Source organism: Quercus suber, unplaced genomic scaffold (assembly GCF_002906115.3).
Source record: "Quercus suber isolate HL8 unplaced genomic scaffold, Cork oak 2.0 scaffold_257, whole genome shotgun sequence".
NCBI lineage: Eukaryota > Viridiplantae > Streptophyta > Magnoliopsida > Fagales > Fagaceae > Quercus > Quercus suber.
Window position 1 is genome coordinate 67,539 of NW_027069713.1, and position 16,621 is coordinate 84,159.

Below are 16,621 nucleotides of genomic sequence, written 5' to 3' on the forward strand. Positions count from 1 at the left end.
TTTTCTTCAGGCAATATATCCTCCTTCAAGAATTTAATTATGGGGTCCACCCAGCTGGGTTCAGCTCTGATTTGATGAACTTGAACTACCTCTCCCTCGGTCCTCGTGGGCTTGTGCAAATCCTCAACAAGGATAACCCTAGGTAGATCTTGCGCCGAGAAGGTAATGAGTGTGGCCAAAGAATCAGCATGTGCATTACCATTTCTGGGGATGTGTACCAAATTAAAAGATTCAAATTCTGATTGTAGACATTTAACTCGGCTCAAGTACCCTTGCGTTCTTTCATCTTTCGCTTCAAATTTCCCTTGCACTTGGCCAACGACTAACCTTGAGTCCGAAAACACCTCCACTGACCTTCCTCCCATTCTTTGAACCATAGCTATTCCCATCAGTGGAGCTTCATATTCAGCCTCGTTATTTGTTGCCGTGAAGCTTAGTCGTAGAGACTTTTCAATAATGATCTTCTCTGGGGATATTAGCACGAGCCCCACTCCTGATCCTTTCTGATTCGCTGCGCCGTCTACATATACTTCCCGAAGTGAGGGGCCTTTCTGAGAGATTACGCCAACTGATTTTTCATCCATGTACTGTGCTAGTATTAATTCTTCTAACGAGGGCTCAGTGAACTCGGCTACTAAATCTGCGAGGACTTGCCCCTTTGTGGAGGTACGAGGCATATACTTGATGTCAAAAGCCCCTAGGACAGTACCCCATTTAGCTATTCTCCCGGTGTAGTCAGCACTTCTGAGTATGGTCTTGAGTGGAAGTTGGGTAAGAACAACCATCGTATGTGCTTGAAAATAGTGAGGCAGCTTCCAAGTACCAAGCACTACTGCTAGGATGGCTTTCTCCAGTGGTAGATATCGAATCTCAGCCTCATGCAATGATTTAGGGGTGTGCAAAAAATCGACGAACCGAAAAAACCGCTTCAAACCGACCGAACTGACGCAAAAATTTCGGTTCGGTTTCGGTTTTATTACATAAAAAATCGAAAATTTCGGTTCGGTTTTCAGTGGCAAATTTGAATGAACCGAACCGACCGAACCGAACCGAAATATATTAGTATATTATATTTTATATTAAATATATATAATGTCAAGTGTGTAAACGTGGCTTGGCCTTGCCAAAATTACTCAAGCCCATTGCCCCCCCCCCTTTTTTTTTTTTTGAAAGAAGCCTACTGCCCTCTGCCCATTAGATAATCTAGATTAATTAACTAAAATTAAACTAATTAACTAAATTAATTAAGTTAACAAAAACTAATTGAAAATAAAGAAAATAAAAACCCTTACCTTACCTACCCCACTTACATTGCACGCCCTCATCTAAAAATAAAATCCTCCATCTCCCTCACGCACGTCGACCTCCATCTCCCTCATCGGCTCATCGCCCTCACGCCTCCATCTCCCTCATCTCCCACACGCCGGCCTCCATCTCCTTCACGCACGCCGACCTCCATCTCCCTCATCGGCTCATCGCCCTCACACCTCACGCCTCACGCCTCCATCTCCCTCATCACCCTCACGCCTCCATCTCCCTCACGCCTCACGCCTCTGCTGCCGCCTCCACATGCCAGCCTCCCCACGCTGCTTGATCTTTTCATTCTCACGGTGACCTTCTCTAGTCTCTTTTTAATTTCTTGATAACCCTCTCTTTTTTGTATTTTGGGTTTTGAATCAATGCTATTTTTTTCTGTGGGTTTTGAATCAATGCTATTTTTTTCTGTGGGTTTTGAATCAATGCTATTTTTTTGTGAATCTGATGTTGAGTTGTTTTTTTCTTATTGAAAAAATGTGATGTTGAGTTGTTATTTTTTGTTAAGTTGTTATTTTCTTTTTGTGACTGTGATGTTAACTTAGAGTTTTGGAAAAATAGATGGCCCCATGTGCTTAACCGAAAACCGACCAAAACCGATGGAAAACGAAATACCACCGAAACCGATTGATTTCCAATTATTTCGGTCGGTTTCGGTTGAGAATTTCACAAACCGAAAATTTCGATTTCGGTTGGCCAAAACTAAAAAAGCCAATCGAATCGAACCGATTACACCCCTACAATGATTTACTCACGTAGTAAACTGGCCTTTGTATACCTTGGTCCACTTGTATCAACACCAAACTTACAGCATAAGGAGCCACAGCAATGTAGGCAAACAAGACTTCATCTGGTTCAAGACTGGACATGATTGGTGGCCGAGCCAAATAATCCTTAAGTTGCTGAAAAGCCAAAGCACATTCTTCAGTCCACTCAAATCTCTTCCACTTATTGATTAACAAGAAGAAAGGCCTACACCTATCTGCTGACCGAAAGATAAATCGGTTCAGAGCCGCAACTATTCCAGTCAATTTCTGGACCTCTTTGGGATTCCGAGGAGGTTGTAAATTGTTGATGGCTTTTATCTGATCTTGGTTGACCTCAATTCCCCTATGAGTTACTATGTAACCCAAGAACTTGCCTGATCCCACACCAAATAAGCATTTGGAAGCGTTTAGACGCAGCTTGTACCTTCTTAGGACTTCAAAAATGTTTTCAAGGTCCTTTACATGTTCAGAAACAATCTTGCTTTTCACCACCATGTTATCTATGTAAATCTCGATATTTTTACCCAGTTGTGGCTCAAACATCCTCGGCATCAATCTTTGGTAGATAGATCTTACGTTTTTCAAGCCGAATGGCATCACCTTATAGTGGTAATTCCCAATAGGGGTGACAAATGCAGTCTTCTCCTAATCATCCAAGGCTAATGGTATTTGGTGATAACCTTGAAAAACATCCAGAAAACTCATCCGAGAGTGACCAACTATTACATCCACTAGCTGGTCTATCTTAGGCATAGGAAATGGATCCTTGGGGTAAGCCTTATTTAAGTCAGTGAAGTCTACACATACTCGCCATTTCCCATCCTTCTTCCTTACCACCACAGTATTCACTAGCCACTCAGGATAAAAAACCTCTTTAATAGTTCCAGCTTGTTTGAGCTTTGTTACTTCCTCTCGCACTGCGTCAGCATGCTCCTTGGATAGGCGCCGAGGAGGCTGTTTTTTAGGGGTGGTCATGGGATTGACTTTCAGATGGTGACAAATGAATTTTGGATCTACCCTCGGGGCTTCGTAAACATTCCAGGAAAATACATCAATGTTTCTTTTAAGGAACTCTATTAGCTCTTCCTTCTCCTTTAAAGGTAGCTGAGATCCGACTTGAAAAAACTTTTTTGGATTGTCTCTGATAGCAACTTTTATCAAATCTTCGCACCTGGTGCCCTCGGCTGAATCTTCGACGGACGATGCCCAAGGTTTTAATTGCTATAAATCCCTTTCAGCCTGGGCCGAGGACTCAGTTTAGGGCTTATGCTGGATGGCAACCACCAAGCATTGTTTGGCCACGGATTGATCTCCCTAGATTTCACTAACTTGTCCCTCAGATGGATATTTAATCTTCTGATGCAGAGTAGAGGAAACAGCCCCTCGCATATGAAGCCAAGGTCTAGCCACAATTGCAATATAGGGCGAATATGCATCTACGACAATGAAATCTACCTCTACTATTTCCATACCAGCTTGCACGGGTAATCGTATTTGGCCCTTTAGGATAACAACTCTTCCTTTGAAACTCACCAGGGGGGAACTGAATGGCATTAGGTCGTCAGGTTCTAAGTTTAGCCCTTTGTATAGGTCAGAGTATATTATTTTGACTGCACTGCCCTGGTCCACCATTACCCTCTTCACATCATAACCCCCAATTCTAAGGGTGATTACCAAAGCATCGTCATAAGGTTGGATGGTTCCTACTTTATCTTCGTCTGAGAATCCAAGAATTGGTGGAATACACATTTTAAATCTCTTCGGATCATGATTACCATCTATGGGTAAACGAGCCACCAACATTACCCTAGATGGCCAAGATCCTGTTCTTCCCGGTGCGACGAAGATGACATTAATAGTTCCCAAAGGGGGTCTTGAATCATCCCTTCGAGGTTCCGATCTCGTCTGACCTCCTCGGTCGCTAGAGTGATGCGAGAGTTGTGTTAATTTACCCTCGCGGACAAGCTGCTCCAAATGATCCCAAAGACTTCTACAGTCGTCTGTGGTATGCCCATGAACCTGGTGATACTAGCAGTAAAAGTTACGATTACGTCTCTCAGGATTTCCTACCATCGTGTTCGGTAGCTTGAAGAATGGTTCATTTTTTATCTTCTCCAAAACTTGATGCACCGGCTCTCGGAATACTGTGTTGACTGCTTGATGATTCGCGATCCAAATTGTCCAATGAAATTTCTTCGTGGTTTATTGTTATTATAACGGTCCGACCTGAAATCCCTCCTCTCTTGAGAGATAACTTTATCCTTGCCTTTCCCTTGCTGTTGATCCTCTTCATTTCTTTTATGCTTATCAATCCTGTCCATCAGGTTACGCACATTGGTGATAGGTTTTCTAGTCAGAGACTTTCTTAAACCATAGTCGGCAAGTAGGCCGAGCTTAAACGTATTAAGGGCCACTTCATCATAGTCGTCTTCCATCTCGTTGAACATCTCCCAATACCTATCTGAGTGCGTTTTCAAGGTCTCACCCTCTTGCATGCTCAAGGATAGCAGTGAAGCTAAGGGCCGAGCCACTCTCCGGCAGGTGACAAAACGGGAACCAAATGCTTGAGTGAGTTCTTTGAAGGAACTAATGGAATCTGCTTTCAAGCTGTCAAACCATCTCATCACAACTAGTCCCAGGCTGGAAGGGAAAACCTTGCACATCAAAGTTTCATCCTTTGAATGTACAGCCATCCTTTGGTTGAAGTGGCTCACGTGCTCCGCGGGGTCTGTTCTACCATTATAGATAGTGAAAGTTGGTTGATGAAAACGACAAGGAAGTCTTGCTTCTTCAATCCTGCGCATAAAAGGCAACCCAGAGATTTGATTCAAAGCCTTGCTCATAGCATCGTTCCCTATGCCTCCACGTGATGGGCTTCGAGGTTGCCTCTTACGATAATGTTCTTCTTCATAGGAAAAGGATTCACTGACTAGTGTTCGAGATCTCTATTTATAAGTGATGTCTTGTTCGTCGTTAGAATTATCATCAGAGTATGAAGAGGATCGTTTCCTCTTTGCATGGCGCAATTCCCTCTTTAACTGGTCAATCTCTCGTTGCATGTTTCTGTTTTTCTTTGTATGAGACACGTGACTTCTACCCCGTGGATGGCTTTGGTCAGTATGTGTAGTATGTACACTGCCTTCTCGATTATGTTTTTGCTCCAAGTTGAGAAAAGGATCGACGTGTTAGGATGCCCTAGATTCTGCTGGTTGCTGCTGTGGTTTTGCCATCATTGCTTCCACTCTTGCTCAAGCTCTTCTTACAGACAGCACCAATTGTCCCACATGGAAAAGAGCTCCTCCCTCTTCATGCCATATAAGGGATGAACCAATGAGAAAGAGTACCACTAGTTTGGTTAACCAAACTAGTGGTACTCTTTATCCACTTGGTCATCCCTTATATGGCATGAAGAGGAAGCATTTCTTTCCCATGTGGGACAACAAATTTGCCTATGTTCCAACATGGTCTAACATTTGGCCTTAAAGCAAAAATTGTCCTCATATTAAAATGATCCTTTTAATGTGGGGACAATTTTTGCTTCAAAGGCTAAGGGCTAGACCATGTTGGAACTTAAGCAAATTTGTTGTTCCACATGGGAAAGAAATACTTCTTCTTCATGCCATATAAGGGATGACCAAGTGGATGAAGAGTACCACTAGTTTGGTTGTTATCCTACATGGGAAAGAAATGCTTCCTCTTCATGCCATATAAGGGATGACCAAGTGGATGAAGAGTACCACTAGTTTGGTTAAACATTTCTTTCTCATGTGGGACAACAAATTTGCCTAGGTTCCAACATGGTCTAACCCTTAGCCTTGAAGCAAAAATTGTCCCCACATTAAAAGGATCCTTTTAATGTGGGGACAAAACTAGCAACCAAACTAGTGGTACTCTTCATCCACTTAGTCATCCCTTATATGGCATGAAGAGGAAGCATTTCTTTCCCACGTGGGACAACAAATTTGTCTAGGTTCCAACATGGTCTAACCCTTGGCCTTGAAGCAAAAATTGTCCCCACAGAAATAATATAAAGAATAAAAAAATCCTAATTGAGAAATGTTACCATAACATTTTCATAATATTTTCACAATAAATTTTAAGTAATAGATTGTTTTTTTTTTTTTTTTGATAGGATAAGTAATAGATTGTTATTGGTTAATATTGGTGAGTAAAAAAATAATATCAGTGGTAGGTTCAAATTAGAACTAGTAACAACTTTTCACATAAATTTTATTGTAAAAGTATTGTGAAAAATGTTGTGGATATAACACTTCTCATTGAAAAATAGAATTGTTGGTAAATTTTATATTATTTAATGAGTACAAATAAATCTATTTATTACCTATGATGTAATAAGGGTATAATAGTCAATTTCTATAAACTACATTTTCTATCCTCCCACTTTTCTTTTCAACCAAACAAAAAAAATTTCTACCCTCCTACTTTTCCATCCCTCCAACCAAACACACACGAGGGAAAACTATATATTTTCCATCATCTTACTTTTCCATCCTTTCACCATTTTTTATCTTCTCACTTTTTCACTCCTCCAACCAAACCGACCCTTTAAGATTTTTGATAAACTAGTAGGAAAAGCATACATAAACTTCTAGTTAATTGACACATCCGTTATTTTCCGAGGTACACACTATTTTTGTCAATTGACGTATCCGTTACTATTCGATGTGTCCACTATTTTTGAATAATCAAGAGAAAAATTAAAAGACTTTTAACAAATAACTTGGCATATTTACATTTGGTTTTCCGTGTGTTTCATGCACAATAGTATACCCCACCCAAAGAAAGCACGTCCTTAACTTCACTTGAGTTTGATAATTGACTTTTAGTAGTTCCAAGAAAGTCGAAGCTCCTACACAAGTAGAAATGGATGAGAGTTATAATTATGGACTAGTTGAAATGATATTGATAGCCCATGTGATGGCTAATAAAGAGATGTTAAAACAAATAGGAGCCAATATTGCTAGTTTGAAAGATGGGAGAGACAACAACATTTACCATCTGTGTTATTGGGTCAGACTCATGAATGGGTGATATTATGTTGGTGCTTCTTAAAATTGCGGTTGAACTGATTACATCTTTCCCTAAATCAAGAGTGGTACAATGAGTCGCCACTATTTTATTTTAGAGATAATTACAATTTATCCACTTGTAATTTTGGTCATTTTAACACTGTTTACTTGTTGTTTAAAATGTATCATTTTACCTTCATGACGTCCTCCCTAAACTTTAGTAATCCACCTCACCATTTTTCAATAGAAAAACACATTTATGGCCTGTTTGGATGGAGGGGGGAAGGAAGGAGAGTAAAGGGGAATAAAGTAGAGTTGGTTAAAAATAAACTAATTTTGTGCTAAATCAAATCTACTCTACTTTGCTCTCCATTACTCTCCCTTAATCCAAACAAACCATTAATTTATAAAACATACTTGATAGAAAACAAATAATCAAAGCCACTCTCTACGACTCAATGTAAAAAAGTGTAATTAACCTTCTCTAAATTCATCTTGAGCAAAACCTAACCTCTTTTTTTTTTTTCTTTGAGAAACAAAACCTAACCTTTTATCTATATATGAAAGGTGAATGCTCGTGTCTTTTCCATACAAAGCATACTTAGGTTCAACATCTTAACTGTATAGTGGGATTTACTTTTCTGAGCTTAATAACTCACAATTATTTTTGGTTTTAAGGACCCATAATCCATGTTTGGAAATGATAACAACTGATTTTTTTTTTTTTTTTGGGAGAGGGGGAGGGGGGGGGGGGGGGGGGGGGGGGGGGGGTGGGGGGGGGGGGGAGTGGTGAGAAGAGAGAAGGTGGTCAATGGACCTCAAGGAACTTGTGAATTGCTGCACGTAGTTCAGATGGATAATGCTTATTCACAACCACCAAAATTCTCTTTGCCCAGCTTCCTAATTAAAAATTCAGAGTCGTGGTGAGAAATAAGAGCCAACTAACTAAAGATACTTGTAGCAAATGACAAATATTCAGTGAAGTAGCTCTAAAATCACTTTCTTTTTTTAAACAAAAACAAAGTGACATATCTGAGGAAGTAATCACCAAACAAACATTAAATAATATAGAAAAAATTATGAGAGAAGATGAAAAGTCANTTTGTGCAGGGTACATCTGCCTTGCTGCAATTTTTCAAGTAGAAGATGTCATGTTATAAATTGTTATCTGACTTGGGTTTTCGAATTAGCTATGTTTTTGTGTCATTAATTGTCTCGTACTCCATTATACATTTTTTACTTAATTTGTGATGTCATTTGTAATTTTTGTTTGTGTGGATTGGATGATGATATTTTCATGTTATTTCTAGAATGTTTACTTTTAGGGTGTGTTTGGAATGAAGTGATTTTTGTTGTGGGGGTGATTTTTGGAAGGCGCTGGGGTTGGGGATAGAGAGGAGGTGTTGAGGAGAGCCTGATTTTTTTTTTTTTTTTTTGGGAGGGGGGGGGGGGGGGGTTGTTCATGGCCTATAATTTATTGTGCTTTATAACCCACAATCCTTTTTGGGTTTTATAATCCTTAATTTTTTTGGGCTTTATGACTTATAATCAGCTCAATTTCATTAATTTCAATTCAACTTCCAAACGTCTTGATGATGATGAGCCCTAACGAAATTTTCCAACACAATCAATAGAATCTCTAATTCAAGGCTAATGCCTTTCATCCTCATGTCACGCAATATTTCCATCACAAACTTGAAGAATGTTCTTCTTCCTCATAAGGCTTTAATAATCACACAGTAACTATTAATGTCCTTAGTTATAGCTGGGCCAAGTTCTATACGAATTAGCAGTTTTATTTTCTTTTGGCCATCTTCAAACTTTGTGCCTCAAATGCCCAAGTGCTGTTGTTTTCATGTGACTCACGTCCCACATGGATTAAGTGTAATCTTAATTATGTGTATATAAGATTTTAGACACCCTCTTATTGCAAGTTAATTTTCAAGGTGAATTATACCCATGAGTTTGTATCTATTTAGCAATACAAATTAGAATTAAGCAATCTATTACTATTCAGGAGGAGCAATCTATTTGCAACAGGAGCAACAAAAATGAGCATCAGGAGCAACAAACCGATTCCTGATTAATCGAACCAACAAAGCAAGAAACCTGATTAATCGAACCAACAAAGCAAGAAACCTGATTCTTGCTTTGTTGGTGCTTTGGAATTTGATATTTTAAGAAATAGTGAGGTTGGGTTCTGGGAATTAGATAAAAGGCTTTTTCTTTTTCTTTTTCTTTTTGTGATTTTTTTAGTTTTACTTTCTTAAATCTTGAAGGCTTGTGACTTCGGGTCTGGATTCTTAAAAAAAAAAATAATAATAAATCTTAAAGGGTTGATATGCATGTAAATCAGTAGCGGAGCTAGTATTTGGGTTGAGGGGGAAATATATATATATATATGACACACAATTTTGCATATCATGATTATATAGTATTTGAGACAAATTTGAAAAATGAGAAGTTATTCATTTTAATACTAATAATATTTTAATGTAATTATATTTTAAAAAAACCTTCATAAAAAGAAAGTGCATTCATTTTTTTTTTTTTTTGATAAACATTTTTATTATGTTATTTATCTATTTAGATTTTGTTCACATGAATCATCAATTTTGCAATTTTTTTTAAAGTCAAAATTCGAGTTATGAATGAATAAAATGCACTATAATATGTGAAACAATAATATAATATTTATTATATAGTTAGCTATAGAGAGAGAGATATGGCTGCAATGAGCCATATCCTAATATCACATCCAGATCCCTTCGTAGCAGCACGTATGTAGCGTGTCAAGCCAATACTTTGTCCAAATTTTGTTGAAGTCTCTCCTCAAAAAATAAAGTTTCGATGAAGTCGCTGATAATTGGATGATAAACTTAATCTTTTAGTGATGGCTTACCGAGTAGCTCTCTCTTGCTAGAAGCTACCCAGGAAGCCTTTGTGCAAGCATGCTAGTGGAGGACTTAAGGTTGCTCCCTCCTTGGATTGTTTAAAAATTAGAAGCTGTGCTCTGTTTTGAGAACAAGAAACAGAGTGGAATTTAAGTTAACTAAATTTTCATAAAGTGTGAGTGAGGAGAGTTTTTGATTAGGTGAAATTCCTCTGTCGTTAAGGGATTTAGTTTTTTTTTTTTTTTTTTTTTAAGTTTTGATTAATGTTTAATCATCTAATTGGAATATTGGATAAACACTGCCATTTTACCCAAAAATAAAATAGGTAGGTGTTGTAGCAAAGTATAAGTCTGTTCTTGATGTGATTATTTGTCTATTCTACTAGTCGTTATTTGAACCCCCACAAAGAACATCTTTGACGAGGATGATGCTTTGAAGGAGATTTTTTGTGGGGAACTTTTGTTGATTAGTAACTGAAAATATTATGTTGTTCCACTAAACCTATTTTGGTAATCAGCTTTTAGATTCATTTACTGATTTAGAAAGGTTTTATTCTTTATATCATTAGGGTATACTTGACTTGAATGGCCAAGCTTTGGAAGCAAATTCTTCTGCGGTTGAAGTTATGGTAGCCAGAGACAGAATTACTGAGGGAATCACAAGAGATGAGAATCAAGAGCAAATGGGGATGCAAACTGACATAGCAGGTACAGGAGATGCGGCACAACCTGCAAGGATTCATTCTGTTAACTGGTTTTTAATTTCAGTAGTGTTCAACGTTGCTTTCATGGCTTGTTTGAGTTTCCTACTGGACCAGAAAGTTTTTGACAATATTGCACCTGCATTCATGGCCTATAAGAAGAAATGGGCTTTCCTATCTCACTTAGGCTTCATAATTATAGGAAGTCCAATATGCTATGCGTCGTATGCAATCTTCATATTATTACTGAACAAAGCAACGGGGCGGTGGGTAGGTTTCTTGAAACGCGCATACATGCTTGCTCATGAGGTTGTGCTTTATATGACAAAGGATACAATTTTGGCGCACTTGGTGTTTAGCTTCCATGGTTGTTACTTTATCTGTTTCATGAAATTTATAACTTCACAATATAAGATTCAGTTCATTAAGGTGTGCACTATGGAGTTTGCTCGCTCTGCACTACGCTTCTCTTTTCATGGCAAATGGATGAGTGCTAGCTTCTTCCTTTTCACAGCTTTTATCGGATTCCTTGCCATGGTAAGTGGCTTCAGTTCCATCTCATTTTGTTCTTTTTATTTATGTTGCATGGCATGGTTTTTTTTTTTTTTCCTTTGTGAAATTGAAGTATAAAATCATTTTTTTTCCGAAGGTGAATTTTGATCTGATGAAGAATCTACCCAATGCTCCGGGTGAAGTGGCTGACAATATCGCCGACATAGTGGCTGACTAAATATAATACCGGTTTGTGTTTTCTTCGTTTCATAAAGTATTATAAATTTATAATGAAGTTGAATAGAACCATATATAAAAAAGACTGCGCCACTCTTAGTTTTACTTGTTGAGTTTAACTCTTTGCTTCCATTCCCCCTCTCCTAGGAGAACTTAAGAGGCTGTTTGGATGACTCATTTTCATGACTCAATTCTCAGTTTTTATAACTCAATTCTCAAAAATGGTGGGACTCATAGCAAAATACTCGTTTGCCTACACCAATACTCTATTTCCATAACTCTGTTTTCAATACTCAATTCTCTACTTTTTGAGTTATGAGTTATGGAAACTGAAAACAACTTTTGGCTGTTTTCAGTTTTCAATTCTCAATTTTCAATGACAAAATTGTAAATACCATTACCAAACCGGTCTCACAGTCAGAATTTGCTTCCTCTTTTTCTTCTTTTCTCTTTTTTTTTTTATCTTTTCTTTTTGTCTTTCACGGCAGACCTGCTTTCTTCTTCTTCTTTTGCTTCTTTTTCTCACTTTCTGGGTTTTTTTTCCATTCTCATTTCTTTTCTTTTTTTCTTTTCTTTTCGTTTCACGTTGGTTCTGGGTTTGGTGTTTTTTTTTTTTTTTTTTACATGAAAAAGATGGAGCCAAACGGGTATTAATTTTAGAGTGATGGGTGATGAGTGATGAAAAATGAGTGATGAGTGATGAGTGATGAGTGATGAAAATTGAGTGACGAAAATTGAGTGACCAAAAAAAAGTTCCCAAACAGCCTCTAAAGCATCAATTTTTCCAGTTAAGATGTTTCGTGTTGTATATACATTGCATCAATCTTTAGGAAAGTTTTTTAATGCCACAATGAAATCACTTATTTTTTATAAGTTAAATTGTATTGTATGCTTTTGTTTATTACTTTTCTAAGATCATGACATCTTTCATGTAGGACTCTACCAAATCAAAGGAAGATATTGATACAAGTATTTCTTGAGCTGTTGCATGTGGAGCAAATCTGAAACATAGGTGGAGATGTGGAGATGCAATGTATTTATGTTGATGTTTATGTTGTTGTGTTTGAGTTGTATATACATTGCAACATTGGAAATTCTTATTGTCCTGAGTCCTGACCAAGTCTTAGGAAGTAGTATTTTAGAGTACTTAGTCCTGTTTGAGTCCTTTATTTTAGCTTAGTATTGAGTTAGTCTTGATTTTGAATGTAAACGTTGCCATCATCGGTGTATAAAGACAATGAAGGTGTTATCATATAAGTTATCCAAATTATTTCCTTAGGCATAGATTACTCATGTTCTTTCGAACATTGATCAAGATTCAATCCTTTAAATAACAAATACAAGAATTTGAAATATCTTGCATTTTGGACAGCTTACAGCTTATAGTAATATTTTGACTTTTGAAGCTACTATAATGTGTTGGTTTCTATATATGCATGTAGGTTTAAAAAAAAGAACATTATTATACTAAAATTTTACCAATAGCAGAAAAGAATAAATACATTTTATTGCATTCTCTCGGTTTATATAGTAAATCCTAGTAAGAGTTTTTGTACAAATGAATGAGAAAACTCAATTATTTAAATTAGAGAATACAAGACAACGAATATTTTGGAAAGTCTTTTCCTTAACACTGTTACAAATTATGATCCTGGCATATTGAACTTTTTGACATCTAGTTATATTTTCACTAAAACTTTTAATAAAGACATCTAGTTACAATATTTCACTAAAATTTAAAATCAGCCTTGTTGACTTCATGGTATGTGACTTCAATCCATTATGGAAGGCTTCAAAACCTTTTTCTAGCATCATACATTGAACTTTTGGTCAGCGAAAGCTAAAATTTTACCCTGCTAAGAAGAAAGCAAAGGACATATAGTCATTGATAAATCTGAATAACGTAGAATAGAACTGGGCTAAACTTGTAAAAGTATGATTTAATAACAATTCAAGCAAGCAAAAAACATCCCCACAAGTTCACTTATGGAAAGAACAACAATACAACAAACATATCACCCACAAGCAAAACACACATCTGCACATTCAATCCAAATTTAAGAAAGAACAGGTACCTAAAAAAAGTTAGGAGAACAAAGAAAAATGTCACAAGGACTTTTAGCATACCTCATGACCAAGCAAGAATGATCTCTGCCTAATGATATAACTAAAATCCCAAAGTTTGTGCAATGTACTAAATTTGACAATATATATATATATATATATCTATATAAGTACTCACGAGTCATGAGCAGAGAGCACCCCATATATAGTTGAAGCAAACCATAATGAAAGCATAACACACGTGACATGTGCATCTAAGAGTCACTTAACCATCTAAGTTAATTTTTTTTTTTTTTTGGTGAAGAAAGAAGTTAAATTTGGTTCGTCAAGAATATCCTGATTATGCAGTTTGCAACAATTATCTAAGGACAGTTGTAGCACATTGCAACCACAATGGGAGCTCTAGTATTTTAACTGGTTTTTTTTTAGTTTTTTTGTTGTTGTTGGGTTTGTGAGGTTGAGAATTGGATAATTATGAAGCCACCATAGGTACTAACAGCCTGCCCTCCATGCCTAGACATGGATTCGTCAATTGCAGAACAAGCCGTCATCAATGACGCCACCATCTTTTGACTCAAAAACATTAACATTATAATCTCCAATCCTCTTATTAGTATTTGTTTCCTCTTAGTATCCAAGTATCCAAGTACTCCATTGACTCATTCCAAGCATCAAATTAATTTAACAAAATTTAAAAAGAAAAAAATATGCCTCCTTTTGTTTTCGTCTAAAATTCTTTAATAACCCATCAACAAACATTTTAAACCACGGGTCACTAACAAAAAGAACCAGTAAAAATTTTAGAGCTCCCATCTTAATCAGCAAACTCAGGAGAAAATAAAAACAATAGCACAATCTTTACATATGAAACTACCGGTTCATAAAAAACTAAATAAACCCAATTCAGCAAATAACAATCTAAGTAAATCCAATCAATCAGGCTCGTTAAAAAAATGCCTATAAATCACACCCAAAAAAAAAAAATACAAAACACAAACTTGCAATATCAAACAGACATTTCCTGTCGGCACGCACCAACCCAAGAAATGCCGCCAGCAACCCACCGGTTCCTGGCCATTGACACACGCACACTCATCTGGGATTTATTATTTATACTTATTATTGAAATCTCAAAACGTTCCACAAGAAATCAATTTGAATAAAAAATGAAGCTAGAAGAAAAATAAATGGGAAATGGTTACCTTTTATAGTTTACGGTGAGAATGGAGGCAGATTTGAGGGCAAAAACCGATGATGGTGGTACGGTCAACAACTAAAAAGCAAAGGTAAAGCCATGGCGCTTGTGGCGAAGAACAAGACCGATGAGAAAATCTGGGAAAACAGATCGTCGGAATCACTGGAGACAACGACATAGTGAGTGGAGAGAAGACGGAGAAATCGGAGAGAGATAAATGAAAATAGGAACAGGAACTTGGAAAGAAAGAGGAAAATTTTGGAATACTTTTTGGCGGGCGATTGAAATTTTGAGAGGTAATGTTAAGTTGGATTTTTTTTACACGTTTCAGTGATTCATTGGTTAGTCCCACCAGACCGTTACGCTGAGCTGGAGAGAGTGTCTTATAAGATACGCTCTCCGAGTGAGCGTGTGTCTCGGTCCTCCTTATATGTATTGCTCTATATATTGTCTCCCCCGCTTATGGTGTGTTGTGTTTTTACTTTTCCCTGTATACAACTCTGAAGACATTCTATTGATCAAAAAAAAAAACTCTGAAGACATTCTTAGAGCAACTACTTCAATTAGAGTATTTTACACATTCATTTTTACATTAAAAACTTACCTTTTTTTTTTATTTTACTCATCTATTTTTACAAAACACTCACATCAGTTTATCTATTTTATCATCTCTTTTATTTAAATAAACAACTTTCTCAAATTTTTTATTATTTCTCCCAACTAGTGGCGAAGTCAGGATTTTAGGTTAGAGGGGGCAAGATCAAAAGAGAGTAAAATTAATTAATTGATTTAATAAAAAAATAAATAAACAACTATATGCAAATGTAATTTTCATATACAATTAAAATTTGGGTTTTAAAAAAAAAAAAAAAAAAAAAAAAAAAAAAAAAAACTTGGGTTTGAGACTGAAAAATGTTGGTGAGGAAAGAAAAAAGTGTTATACATAACAGAGGTGCTATGAGTAGTTCTAAACCATAAATTATTTTACAATGTTTTGTCAAATTTTGATATGGCAGATTGTGAGTGATTAATAAATATTAATACATAAACTCACAATTTTTTTTCAACAATCACACTGCCATGCAACAGTTGTGAAAATTTGTGGACGTCAACTTTTTTGAGGTGCTATAATGACTCGTGAATGAAAGTAGGTTTTTTTTTTTTTTTTCATAATTCTTTTCAGCAAAATAGTGGTGAAGAAGTATGGTGGAGAAGTAGGCTGTACAAGTGGTTTTATTTATTATAATATTATTATAAGGTGGACCTAATTTTTTTTTAAAAGAGTTGCAGTGGCCCCAAATGTGAAATTGTTTTCTTACAATAAACTAATACACGGTACAAGTACAATATGTATGTAAAAAAGCTGATTGTCCTAGTGTATGCAAATAAGACCTAGTACTATATATTACTTGAGAATTTTTGGGGCATCAAAGGGGGCAAATGCCCCCCTTCCCTCTGCCCCTGCTCCCAACTACCCCTTTTACATACGCGCACTCTCTCTCTGCCCATTTTTCTGATTTGTTACTCTCTCTCTATACCCATCTCTCTACCAATTTCTGAACACAGATCTACTCTCCCTAACTTGGTCAAGCACTGATCAAGCCATGCTTTATTCCTAGCGAAACTCTCGAACACAGAGCATCGATCAAACCGATCAAGCATCAATCAAACTGGTCAAGCATCGATCAAACTCTCGAACACAAATCAACTCTCCAATCAAGCTCGGTCAAGCACCAATCAAGCTCAGTCAAATCTTCCTAGCTCTGATCAAGCAAGACCCACAAGCTCCGATCGTTCCACAAGCACCAATTTGTCTCTTTGTTGGTTTGTCCGTGTGGGTTTGTTTGTGTGTGGGTGTGTTTATGTATCTCTGTGTTGATTTGTCTGTGTGGATGTGTTTGTGAGCATCTGAGGAAAAAGAAGATGAG

The 16,621-nt window shown here is 36.9% G+C and overlaps 2 protein-coding genes and 1 long non-coding RNA gene across 3 annotated transcripts; all 3 read right to left on the reverse strand.

The window, feature by feature from the left end:
- Window positions 1-3,395: 3,395 nt before the first annotated feature.
- LOC112023598 (uncharacterized) lies at window positions 3,396-3,830 on the reverse strand. Its single transcript, XM_024056212.2, has one exon. It carries the CDS (start codon window positions 3,828-3,830, stop codon window positions 3,396-3,398), a length of 435 nt encoding a protein of 144 aa, XP_023911980.2.
- Window positions 3,831-4,186: 356 nt separating this feature from the next.
- Window positions 4,187-4,924, reverse strand: LOC136070748 (uncharacterized). Its single transcript, XM_065781132.1, has one exon. It carries the CDS (start codon window positions 4,922-4,924, stop codon window positions 4,187-4,189), a length of 738 nt encoding a protein of 245 aa, XP_065637204.1.
- Window positions 4,925-12,916: 7,992 nt separating this feature from the next.
- LOC136070739 (uncharacterized) lies at window positions 12,917-14,930 on the reverse strand. The gene is made up of 2 exons (XR_010631973.1): window positions 14,701-14,930; window positions 12,917-13,287 (listed from the first exon to the last, which is right to left on the reverse strand). It is a non-coding gene; the product is annotated as an uncharacterized LOC136070739 (long non-coding RNA).
- Between the last annotated feature and the right edge of the window lie 1,691 nt (window positions 14,931-16,621).

Excerpts from the sequence above, each read along its gene's own strand:
- LOC136070748 (XM_065781132.1), bottom strand. The coding sequence starts at position 4,924 with ATGAGCAAGGCTTTGAATCAAATCTCTGGGTTGCCTTTTATGCGCAGG.
- LOC112023598 (XM_024056212.2), bottom strand. The coding sequence starts at position 3,830 with ATGTGTATTCCACCAATTCTTGGATTCTCAGACGAAGATAAAGTAGGA.